The following is a 13,479-nucleotide window of genomic DNA, read 5'->3' on the forward strand; positions in this document are numbered from 1 at the left end:
TCTTTCCTTTGATCTGAAGAAAACAGAGTGCGTTGATCTTAAATGATCTGACAATGAAGTTTTATTGTTTGAATGATTTCCACGAATGTTGCAGTCTTTATTTCAGAGAAATAAAAATTGCAAGTTTTTTCCTCTGCCAGTATTATTTTCAGTAAATTAAAAACATATTGGCAGTATTTATTTCATAAATACAACACATGCAAGACCAGCGTAAGCTTGTCACCTGTCTAGCATTATTGAGGAGAGCAAATAGGAGGTGTCATTAAAAAATTGTTTAGTTCTTTGACATAATTCAAGGAAATCCATTCAGATTGTTTTTGGAAAAAGCTGCTTTATGCTGATTGCCTGCACATTTCCTTCCTGATTCTTCAGTACTGGCTATAAAATATTCACATTTAGGTCATACATTTTAACAAGAGACAGGCAGGAGTAGGAAAGTTTTAGTCCTACAATAAAGAATTGTACTGTACTACAGAATGATAAGTTATTAAACTTCAAGAGCACCTTATAAACATATGACATTAAAGTTTTTGTGTGTTAAAGATTATTTCACAGAATCACAGAATGGCTCAGGTTGGAAGGGACCAGGATCATGAATTTCCAATCCCAGTTCCCCAGGCAGGGCCACCAACCTACCCATTTAATACTAGACTAGGTTGCCCAGGGCCCCATCCAACTTGGCCTTGAACACGTCCAGGGATGGGGCACCCACAGCCTCACTGGGCAGCCTGTGCCAGCACCTCACCACTCTCATAGTAAAGAAATTCCCTCTGACTTCCAACCTAAATCTTCCCTCCCTCAACTTAAAACCATTTCCTCTTTTTCTGCTGTTATCTACCCTTCCAAAGACTTGATTCCCCTCCTGTTTATAGGCTCCCTTTAGGTACTGAATGGCTACAATTAGGTCCCTCAGCCTATCCTCATAGAGGAGGTGCTCCAGTCCTCTGATCATATTTATGGCTCTCCTCTGGGCCCTCTCCAATGGTTCTCTGTCTTTCTTGTACTGCAGGCTCCATACCTGGACACAGTACTCCATATGGGGCTTCACAAGAGCAGAGTAGAGAGGAACAATCACCTCCCTATCCCTGCTGGTCACCTCTCTTCTGATGGAGCCCAGGATATCATTTGCTTTCTGAGCTGCAAGAGCACACTGCTGGTTCATGTTAAGTAAGATGTCAGCGTGTTGCTTTTTTGAACTATCTGGGGAGTAGAGGTGCTGATATAAAGTAGGTGGTGCAGACTATTACAGCTCTTTGTTCTAGGGCTCAGACAAACACTGAAATTAAGATTGAATCCATCACTTTTCTACTATAAACAAAACCAACTAAGTGTTGTCCGGTATGAGGTGGGCTAAGATTAAAAGCAATTTTAGCTAAACGAAATGTGGAAATCTGACTGGTAGAGGTAACAAAATTGTATGAGCCCTTTAGATGGTGCTTCAAAAAAGATGCTGATATGGTGACAATGAAACTTAAATCTCTACAGGAAAAACTGAGAATTGTTGCTGCTACTACAGACAGTTTTTAATATCCTAGGAAATACTGATTCTTTACAGGATACACTATGTCTTTTTGAGCTATATGTTCCATTGCAGTATTAAAGCATGTGCTGAGGAAGGTTGCACGAGGTAATATCATTGGGAACACAAGTCGTGAGACGTACATGCAGCTGTATTCAGGAGGCAAAAGTCCACTGAGGCCCCTTTCTTGACAGTTGAAAGGGATAGAATTTCCCTGAAAATTTTCAAAAGACTTGTAAGGAGTGCATAAAACTTGCAGCTGGTGAGGAAGGAAATAAAGAGTGCAGGAAATAAGGAAATATTTAAATAGCTTTATCCTTGAATATTAATCATTGGCCAAATCTGCATTTGTGCATCCATTCAACTTTATTTTATGATGGACTTTTTCCTCATGCTGGTCTTTTGAGATGTTGTGGGTTTATGTCTAGTTCAGAATGCCTTGTAAATTGGTCAGCTAAGTTACAAAGAGTCATTTATCTTGTCTTCTGATTTACCTGGAACTCATAACATGGTTTTGGATCTCACAAATCATCTAGGAAAAAGGAAGAGAGAAGACTTATCAGAAATAATTCTCACTAATTTCAACATATATAAAAATACACACTGAATTATTCTGTGTAGAGGTAAATTTGAGTTTTTTTCCAATTATGCAGTTAGGTCAGGTGTGGTTCCACATGAATTAAGTTCAGATGCTAAAATATATCAATCCAGAAAAGTGAATCCTCTTCTAGTTTCTCTGGGGATATTAAACTTTAAACAATATCATTAAGATTTTTCTGAGCCCTGCTTTCTTAAGGTGTTCAATTGCCTAGAACTCAAATATTAAAAAAACAAAAATTGAAATATTAAGAAATGAACTTTATTTTTATGAAAGGCCAAAGTTCTACAGAACAGCCTCATATGCAGCTGTAAACTAGAGACAGGGAGAGGAATGTTGAAGGTCAAATGAATGCTTGTTCTTCTCTTCCTCTCTATTGATTGCACAATATCTGTAAAAACCCTTTGTGTAAGGCCAGACAATCCGTTTTACTGAATTATAGATTTTAATAGTTACAGTCTCTCTTTTATCCCAGACATGTGCTTGTGCACATGGTTGTGTAGAACACAATGTAGTGAAGAAATTTTGGCTTCTGATACTCATAAAATACTTTGGATGGAAATTGCCTTCTGAATAATGGTAATGGAATGAAAGTTTCCATATTTATTGAAAGGTCCGTATTAGAGTATACTATGAATTTATTTTGTTGTCTAAGGCTAATTCAAAAAGAAGCACTTCATATAGTCTATAAACTACCAGATTTAATACAGGAAGAAGTGGAACTGGTTACTGACCTGTTGACATCTAATATGTACCACCCTTTGTCTTGAGTTTTGTTTATTGTACAGCTTTCCTCTTATTTACACGCACAGATTTTCTGAGTTCTCTGAATTGAGAAAAGGAAAAGACCTCTTTCTCTGATTTTTTGCAGCTTGCAACTTCAGGAGCTGATACAGACAGGCTTCAGGAATTTCAGGACTTTTCCTGTTGCCAGCAGACAAAGTGACCTCTTCTTTGTTCCGCTTTTGTCTTGCAACTTTATTCTCTCTATGGAGTGATATTTGGCTCACTGTTGGGGGGCCCCCTTTGGCTTCCATTTTTCAGTCTAATGCTTGGCTCTGATTACCTTTATTTTAGTAAGACAATCTAAAGCCACTTTATGTAGTATCCAAAATTGTAAAATAAATGAGGATTTCATAGCTCAGAAAAATCATCTGGTTTATTTTTGGACTTTAGCTAGTGTGAGTTTGTAAGACCTTAGTGGGTTCCTCTATGTGACAAGTCAGTTACTTTAGAACAACTGTAGCTGTTCATCTTAAACAGCAGCTTTGTTGTACTGGAGAAAAATGTGATATTGTTTTGTGATGCTGTCCAACATGGCTGTCATGGTTTGGCCTAGACCTGGGTTTACTAACGCATTAAAGAACTCCTTTTGCACCTGTTCTCTATTGCAATGTGTAGCTTTGTGTATTTTTGCTCAGTGATTTATTCTATATTGTATCTGTCTAAGTCTTTGTGATCAGCATTTCTTTTTCTCTTGACAGTTAATAGCATTGATTCATTGTGGAACACCGATCCTCTAACAAATGTCCAATATCAGATAAACTCTGAGTCTGCACTAACGTGGCATCAGGCAAGAAAAAGCTGTCAACAACAGAAGGCTGAGTTATTAAGTATCACAGAGTTGCATGAACAAACATACCTAGCAGGTAGAGTAACATCATCCATCAGGTTTTTTTGAAAGAGATTTGTTTTAACTGCAACCCTTATATACCATGTTCTGTCTTGAAAACTGGCATTTTCTTCAGTTCTATTAATTGTGGATTTAAATTGTTATCTAGAATAATTCAGGTGGAAACTTGAAAAGATAATGATTATCATAAATTAATATTTCTGGAAATCTACAGTGATATAAAAAACACAGCAACTGATTAATTTAAGCAGTAAGGAAATAATTTTGGATTGTGTATAAATTCAAACTATTGTTCAAAGAAAAGATGCAAATGTCAAGAATGCATTCTTTTTATACCGCATTTGCTGTGTGTACTCTAAGCATTTTTGCCATATTTCATTAAAGCTGCTGTATCATCTTTATATGCTTAATTATGAAAAGAAAGAGAAAGGAACTCATAAACAAGAGAACTTAAATACAAATAGCTTAAATTCAGATTCCTTCCCCGCTCCCCCCAGTTCATTTCCAAACTTCCCACCCTCCAGTTTATTTCCAAACTTCCCTTCTGTGAAAATTCAATCTTGAATTCATGCTTGAAGACATTCATGTCCTACAGAGGCAGCCTTGTTTTCACTCTGAGTCTGTCTGCACACATGAGGTAGTCCAATATTACAGCTACTAGATAAATTAGAAAGCATTTTGATAAGCTTCTATGCTGTAAGCTGAATTTTTGTACCTTCCAGATTCAGAGGCTGATTGATTATTTGATAAATCTACTTTTAATACTGTATGTAACCTGTTCTGTGAAAACAGTTAAAGGATTTGGCCAAAACATGACTCTTCTTTAGTGATAAAGTTAATCTTCAAATTAATGCTCAAGAGAGCATTTACATTTCGGAGTGAGTTGTTAGTAGACATGTTTTAGTTGCAAACTATAGTATATTGTTGCCAAAGTCAGTTTTTCATTTTGCAGCTATTCTCACAGAATTAGGTTATCCTATCATGCTCAGACCTTGATTCTCTTAAACCATAAATTGTTAGTAAAGAAGTAGTACTGGAACACATTAACCTGTTGATGCCAAATCAGACTGGCATTAACATTCCAGTCCTTTTCAGTACTTAACAACCCCTGCCTTTAACTTGGCTGTGCTTTAAGTGCTACCCATAACCATAGTGCCAAAGACAACTAAATACATAAAGTAAATTTGAATACTGGCATGATGCCATCAGTCAAGGCAGAAATGCTTATTGAAAGTTGTGCAATGATTTCCTGTAAGCTATGCAGAAATGCATCAATTCAAAAGCAATCAGCACTCGTCCAGCTAAGCTTGCAATTCTTAGTTATAAAGCAGAGAGAAGCAATTGAGTTATAATTCCCATAAAAAATAACACAGAATTCAGTAGGAACATGCATGGGCATGGTATTATTCTAAGTGCTTTTCAGATGTAGAACAGTAAGTTGGAACATGTTTTGGATTCCTGACTTATGGCTAAAGTAGTGAATTCAGATGAGTTTCAAAACGTACCAGATGTGCTGTTAAAAAGATGACTTTTGGAATGACCTTATTTAAGTGTGGTATGATAAAATATAAACAGCTTACAATACTAGTTTAAAATATTTATTACATTTGAAGTTCACATTTGTTAATTTTGTTGGAAAATAAAATATTTACAGGAAAGAATTCATATTGGATCTTAGAAAACTGATTATTTATTTATTTACTTACCCTCTGTGCTGCAATCAGTTTTATACTTAGTGATTCTAGAAAAAAAATTGATTTGATTCATATTTCTGATAATCTGTTTACAAGAGCATATATATATTATTGTTTCTCCGTTCTAACATAATTCCCAACATCTAAAATTGTGAAAACTCTGCAAGTAGAAGTAATGTGAGCAATGTGAAACCGTACGTGCAGTTTAGCTTAGCCACCTGAAGTTAAAATTTTTAACTCTTGCACTAGGTAAAAGGAGAGCCAAAGGAAATTAAGCTTTCAAGTTTCAAGAGAATGTTTGCTCTTGCTGTGCATTACCAGTATCTTTCTTTGTCTCTGTTCCCTAGGTTTGACTGGCAAGCTCACTTCTGCTCTCTGGTTTGGCCTTAACAGCCTGAATTTTGACAGCGGATGGCAGTGGGTTGGTGGTGCTCCATTTAGATACTTAAATTGGGTTCCAGGTGAGATTACTTTTTTTCTAAGAGGTTAATTCTTTTTCTTCTTCTTCTTTTCCAGTTTGTTTTGGTTATTTGCTTAATGACTGGATCTTTATTTTCATTTTGGATGAACCAACCCTGGCAGTAATACGTACAGAACAGGATATATTAGGCTAGTCTACTCTGAGGCAAAACCAGCTGCTTCACACCTGAAGCTGCAGTGCTGAACTCCAGTGCCAGTATTAAAAACATAGCCTCCTATGCCATCTGTAGACAGCAGTGAAGAGCTGCTTTTCTGTTTTTTTATTCAGTGTCTGTGTTAAGGTGACTTGTTTCCTTCAGGACTCCTGTTTCCTTGCACCAGCTCTTCAGGAAGTCTTTGGAGACTAACTTAAGTGAATGTCTGAATTTATACAGTTTGAATACTCTTCATTTTCATCAAGCACGTCACATGTATTTAATTTGCAGTAACTCTGTAAGTTACTCCATCATGTCACTCAGTAGTTCCATTTTGGTGGTAAGCCCCAAACCAAATTTTAGGTGGAAAAAACTTCTTTGTAAGCTTTGAAGAGTAAATTGAACCACTGTCTAAATAGCTCTCCAATGGAGAGAGCACACAAGGCAAACAGATGGGCTGACATACAAGTTCCTGAGAGGATGTTTACAGGTCTGTCTGCCAAAAGCACAGGTGAAGAGCTGCATGTAGAGAAGGGTGGAGAAAGCCTGGCTGAGTTAGAGCCAAAGCCGCAAGGGAAGCTGTTCATGACTGCTAAAACTGCAGGCAGCTCTCATTTATCCTGTAAAGAATTATTTGAGTTTTGGAGTAACCAAAATTGGCTCTATTTGTTTTTCACTCTGCTAGCATCTATATAACTAACGTTATACTTGTGCTTTCTAGTTCACAGTTACACTTTTTGCCAGCTTATCTTTATCTCATCCCCATTTTCATGGGTGCTTAAAACCTAACTGTCCTTTCCACCAGTAAATTTTTAAAGAATTTGGGGAAGCTTTACATTCCTCTATCTCACAAGTTCTAAACAGTAAGTTCTAAACAATACAAATTGGATGTGGTACTCAGGGATATGATTTAGCAGAGGTTTGTTGTTGTGGTGTTGTTTTGTGTTTTTTTATTTTATTTTATTTTATTTTTTTTAAGAGATAGGCTACTGGTTAGGCTGCACTTGGACTTGATGATCTTCAAGGTCTTTTCCAACCTGAGTAATTCTATGATTCTATGATTCTATGATACAACAAGATCAACAAGTTCAGATTAGCAATATAATCGTTTACTATTTATACTAAATGCAGAATTTGACTAGCTTACTGAGCAGGTAACAAATTGCACTATAGAATTGAGAAAGGGGGAAAAAAAAACAAATGAAATATTTGCACTGTAATACCACATATCAAGGCTTTGAACCTGTGAAAAGAGTGTTAACAATCATGAACTGGATAAATACCTCAATGTGTGGTCACTGTGAGCAGAATATCTGCTAAAGGAACAAACTGCATCATTCAGTTTAAAGGCCTGTTGAGAATCACAACTGCCTATATATAATATATTATAATTAAAGCATGGAACAAATTCAAACATGAAGGCAATTGGGAGTGTAACCATGAGGCGTTTATTCTTAGTTGTTATTGATGAATAGTTTGTCATTTAAAAAATGTTATCCGTTTATTTATTTACTTATTTATTAAAGGACATCCTTCTCCAGAACCTGGAAAAATCTGTGCAGCATTAAATCCTGGCAAAGTTGCCAAGTGGGAGAATTGGGAATGCAACCAGAAACTCGGCTATATTTGTAAACGAGGAAATGCTACATTAGCATCTTTCATTGTTCCTGCAGGTAGGCTTGGTAATAATCCCCTGACAAATTACTAGTGGTGTAAAACTGAGAAAAGATAATGTCTGTGCAAAATGTGACTTGACCAAGCTTCCCTGTAAAAGTGAACGTTGTGTACTTCCTCTTTATTCTGGTCTCCTTATTTCCTGAGTTCCTTTTCCAGAAGCAAGCAAAACTGTCACATTTTGTACATAGAATAAGAGGGTAAATAATTTAATGCTTAAAAAATTGTGTAATTATCTAAAAATCCATGTTCTCACTGAAACTAAACTATCTGTCTTGCTGTCATTTTTGCTGCTTATGAAATGGAGTAAGTTTAACAGCACAAATTAATAGTAAATTTAATGAATTAAAAAAAAATATTCTAGGATTTAAAAATTTGTTAACAACTTTGTATTTATGTAATTATGTATGAATTTATATTTTCTATATACCTAAACTATTTAGTTTAATTACAAAATTCTTTAGATTAAATACGTGCAGACACTATTTTAGAAGAAATATAATTTGGGTACATGGTACAGTGCACAGGAAAGACAAATTAGGCATAAGTTTTCATAGCTTTATTTAGACTTGTTTCCTTATCCTACGTCTTTGTGCTATCATTTACACTGTAACTTCTTCCTTTGTTTCAACACTCTTTCCTTTTCTTACCCCTTATTTTCAAGCTTATTCCTCTTTATACAGGTTATACAGGTATCTCCCAAATCCACTGGCATTATTTTGCACAGGGTTTAGAAGAAGAAATCCAAACCCCTACCATATTTCTGGTCAATTTTTAAATATACATTATTGGAAGATCAGATGTCGAATGATGAGTTTCCAAAAAGTTTGACTTGAAAAATATGTTTTTTAATATTGTTTCTGCTGCTGCCAACATATGGCCAGCTCAGTGATATCAAAAAACCTGAAACAGTGTCTTCTGTCTAACTTGTTTCTCTTTAAGAAAAATGAGTGAGCTAGTGCATTATTAACCCAATATTGAAACCAGTGTTACTTAAATAAACTCCCATCTTGAAATTGAGTTGATTGCTTGAGTTGGGAAGGACACTAATGCATATTTGAACACTTTTCTGAATTACAATGCAAATAATTGTTAGCAATTCTATACTTTTGATAGCCAAAATCTTTATTTAGGTTGAAGTAGAGTTGACTGTTTTTCATCTTTTCAGTTTCATAAACATGTATTTAAACACTGATACTTGTAAATCTACCACTGATTCAGTGTGGCCTATTTTTTATTTTTAGATTCAGTCTTAATTCAGAGCTAATGGCTATTTCTTTCTTATATATTAGGGTTTTGATTTCACACCTCACCCTTCTCAAATTCAAGTGCATCAGTCATTTGCAGGAAGAAGAGAAATGAGACAAAAGGTTTCACTTGTACAGAAATTGCTGAGTAAATGTGGTGACAGGTTAAGCAGAGGTTGGCAGTGGTTCACATCATAAAATATTTTCCAGAATGTCCTAAGGGAGGAAGTCATAAAAGGAATAAACATGCAGTCACGCAAGGTGTTAAGTGCCCTCAATTTCTAACGATGTAAAGGAAAACTCATGTCAGACAATGTTTTCCTCACCAGGATTCTAAAGTCAAAATATAAATTAATTGCAAATTCATGCAGGCAATTAAGTTGTGCACCCACTACTAAATGCAGAGGCAATTCCTTAATATTTTGACCCCAGAAGCTACATTTAAGTTCAAAAGAGCAGCATGTGAGGTTTGTGGTAGAGAACACTTTATAACAGAATGTAATCACGTATCGATAACAATGAAGAGAAAAATCTCTACAGGTTCTTTCTTTTTGTAGCATTAGAAGATTTTCAGGAACTCAACAGCTGTGTGGATTTTCTTTGCTGGATTTTTTTTCCTTTTACTTTTTTTTTCCAGCAGGGGGCCACATTATTATATACCTTTAGGTCGTTTAGATTTTAGGGCTTCAAAGCAGTTGATCTGTAATACAGCAAAAGTATCAATTAGAATCCATTTATTTCACATGCAAAATATGCAGGAAATATAAGGAAAAGCTGGCTGGCTGTTTACCTCCAGCAAGTGACTTCCAAATAGTTTTCATCTCAATTCAACAACGTAAACTATTGAGTTTCCAAATATTTCATAAACCCCAATATCTGATTAGAGAATGAAACACACTTAATTTAACTGCTATGAATGTTGTGTAAGCTCTCTCTTATCAACCACAAAGAATGAGTGTGTGAGAGAGAAATGTTAATGCTCTAATCATAAGAATCATTCAGCTAGTACTTTTACCTTCATAGACACCCAAGTCATTAACTGGGTGACCTTCAGACTTCAGGAAGCCAAGCTTATAGTTTGCAGAACTATTTGGTCTTTTTAAATCTATGCTTCATTTTTATATGTTGATCTATTCAGTATTCATCAACTTGGTATTTGTTTTTTGTACGTTAACATGATTCCCATTGTTACATATTACATGCTTTAATATGTCCTGCTTATTTTGTTTAGGTCACATGCAGCTCAGGGTTTCATACTCGTTTTCTTTAAAATGAAAAGTAGATCATGGGGCTTTGTATCGTGGTTTTTTTCTGTAGAGGAAGAGGGAAGAACAGAGTTAACTTTTGCTGACAGCTGGAAATGAACAACTTGAGGCTTTGTCCTACTGAGAAATCCCCAGCTATGTCATTCAATAAAATTTGCTCCAAAGTAATTAGGCTGTCAACTACTTCTCCAGTTTTTCTGCAACAAATTCCCTCGTGTTACTGGATTTACAACCAAAAGAGTCTCCCTGCCTACTGTAGCTGATTTAGTGTTGAGAGTAACGTTCATACAGTCTCCTTCAGTATGAAAGAGAGATTCTTACAAAGCCACAGGGGAATAGAGACCTGTTTGATTGTCTCTGTAGCTATGCCTGAGCTGATAGTGTCTGTTCTATTTTGTTTACTGTTTTCAAAAGGGTGTGCTGAGCCAATGTGTTAAAGATGCATACAAGTCTAGATTTTTTCTTTTTTAAAGCTGCTCTCTGACTGCTTGCTATAGCAAAGCACTGTAAAATACACATGCTCAGAGCTGACTCCAGGCACAGAATGGATCAGGTAGCTGCCTAAAACATGATACTAACCTCTACAACAGCACTTGTCATCTCTGTTTCATTTCTCTGAACAATTCCACATACCATCAGTTTGTCTTTCCAACATCTTTATCTATTCTCAATTGTGCTTTTAAAAAGTGTTCCTCAAAGTAGAATTCGCATTTGGGTTCTTGCATGATCCTGTAGAATCACTTGATTTTTCTTTGTTAATCTAGAAAATGCAGCTAGTCCATAAAGTGCTTAAAGTCTAGTGCAAAAGAATTACCTTCTTGTGTAAGTTCTGTAAGCTCAGTTTCTTATCCTGTACCTGAGCACCACTGAGAATGAAAAGGAATGCTGACATGAAATGCAGAAAAATAACAGCATAATTCTTTAGATTTTACAATTAAATATGTGTGTGTGCATGTAAAGGTCAAAAGTGTGTTTTTTGCAGTTAATTTCTTTCCATTTTTTTATTTCACAAGTTGCAAGCACTTGTTTCCAACTCTATTGCCCTTAAAAATATCTGGGAATTTTAACTTTTAATCATACATGCCCATGATGATCTTTTTAGATATTTTTCAACCCTGCTATTCTTGAGGATGAAAATAAACAATTAATTTGTTTGTTAAGCCTTTGCTGATGTAACTTTAAATCTTTTGTTGCAAATAGAATTCTGAAGTTCTTCGTTCTTCTTTTCAGAGACTGATGTGCCTATTAGATGTCCTGACCAATGGATATCGTATGCTGGTCACTGTTACATCATTCACAGGGACCCCAAAATATGGAGAGATGCCTTAACATCTTGCAGAAAAGAGGATGGGGATCTGGCTAGCATCCATAATGTTGAAGAGTACAGCTTTGTTATTTCTCAGCTTGGGTACAGTGAGTATTTAATTTTATTTATTTATTTATTTATTTATTTATTTATTTGCAATAATACATCATTTATACTAAGAAAATAAGAAGTTTAAGAGAAAAGGAGAAGTCTGTTTTTCTGTTGTTTTTTTGTTTGTTTTTAACAATGTCCTCATGACACAATTCAGAAGGGTTTACATTTTAAACTTTAAAAGTTGGGAGAAAAAACAACAACAACAGGAGAATTAAAACTACACAGACTATGCTGTTATGAAAAAGCTGTGGTCAGTGTTGTGAATTGCATCAAACAAAAACTCCTTTCTCAGGGTCTACTTTTACCTCTTATACAAGTTAAGGCCATTTGTAACATTTTCAGGAGCTGGAAGAATTTTTACTTTCACTCTGCGAAGATAGTGAAGGGAAATAATATTTGTTGGTCAGAAAATTTGGGGGAATTTATGGATCCTCTTACTGTCATGTTCATGTTTTTCAAGTCATGTCAATTGGGTTTCTTCTGAAATAAGGAGCTGTCTGTCCCAGTATGTGTATTCAATGTTTACATACTCAAGTTCTTGCAAGGCAAGGATGACCTTAGGTGAGAAGCTCCTTACGTGAGATGCAACCATGCTGATGCTGAGGCTATTTTGTAGCTGCTGCTGCTTTACATGCAATTTATTTTACATTTAGTGTCAGATAGTACTCTTTGATGGGTGAGACATGTTCACACTTATGTTTGCTTCATTGCAGTAACTAATCCTGTGTGTGCTTTTAGTACCCTGTGAGATATCTTATTCTCACTGAAATGGCAGCAAGCTGTCTTGAGCTGCTGCATAACAGCAGAAATAGCAATCTCAAAATGGCTGATCTGCTTTAGTTTTGTATCCCGTACAACTCCATTGCAACTTGTGTTTGTTCTTACAGTCATAATATTGTAGGATATCCCAGGTTGGAAGGAACCCACAAGCGTTATCAAGTCCAACTCCACATAGAAATGCCTAAAAATTAAGACGTATATCTGCGGGTGTTGTCCTAATTGTTCTTGAACTCTAGATCCTGTTCCAGTGCCTGACTACCATTGGGTGGAAAACCTTTTTCTCATTTCCATCCTGACCATCCCCTGATGCAGCTCTATGACACAGTTCTGTAGCTTTTACCAGAGTGCAGAGCTCAGCGCTGCCCCTCTGCTCCCCTGTGAGGAGATACAGCCACCATGGGGCCTTCCCTGAGCCTCCTCTGCTCTGGTCTGAGCAAACCCAGGGACCTCAGCTGTTCCTTATACGCCTTAACCTCATAGTCCCTCCCCTGTCTTCCCTATCCTTTGGGTGGTCTCTAATAGTTTTATGACCTTCTTATATTTTGGCATGCCAAACTGCACATAGCACTCAATGTGAAGCAGCATGAGCCAGAGAAGCGCACAGAGTAAGAGCACTGTAAGTGTGATATGCTGTTTGTGAACTACGCAAAACTTCAGTTCTTTGAAAAGGGATGATTAGGAAAGGTGAGACCTCTTGATGGAGGCATTAGGACATTTGAAAGAATTTGAAGGAAATTAGAAGCATTTTCACCTCAGTCCTTGAAAAGCAGGTAATTCCAGAGGTTAATACTTTTTTTCCAAAGGCCTTTTCTGGACTGATTGTATTGCACTGTGTTTTAAAAAGTGAATATTTCTGAAAGGCATATAGTTCTGAAGGAAGCCAGACTTCTCACAGATGGCACATATACTGCAGCAGACTATTTAGAAAGTAATTTTTTTTTTTAGAGGAGAAAAGTTGAAACTGCTGAGGATGCCTTTAAGGCATTTGTTTCTCAGTATCAGATTGCCACTGCTCACCCCTGTGATGAGAGCACT

General features: G+C 36.2%; 1 protein-coding gene across 1 annotated transcript in view; it reads left to right on the forward strand.

The window, feature by feature from the left end:
• Positions 1-13,479, forward strand: part of MRC1 (mannose receptor C-type 1) — a 48,302-nt gene that overhangs the window by 7,340 nt on the left and 27,483 nt on the right. The window contains exons 4-7 of the mRNA XM_072328455.1: positions 3,602-3,766; positions 5,792-5,905; positions 7,585-7,731; positions 11,475-11,657. Of these exons, the coding sequence (XP_072184556.1) occupies positions 3,602-3,766; positions 5,792-5,905; positions 7,585-7,731; positions 11,475-11,657 (609 nt within the window). The remainder of the gene's footprint in view (positions 1-3,601; positions 3,767-5,791; positions 5,906-7,584; positions 7,732-11,474; positions 11,658-13,479) is intronic.

This window comes from Excalfactoria chinensis, chromosome 2 (genome assembly GCF_039878825.1).
Source record: "Excalfactoria chinensis isolate bCotChi1 chromosome 2, bCotChi1.hap2, whole genome shotgun sequence".
Taxonomy (NCBI): Eukaryota; Metazoa; Chordata; class Aves; order Galliformes; family Phasianidae; genus Excalfactoria; species Excalfactoria chinensis.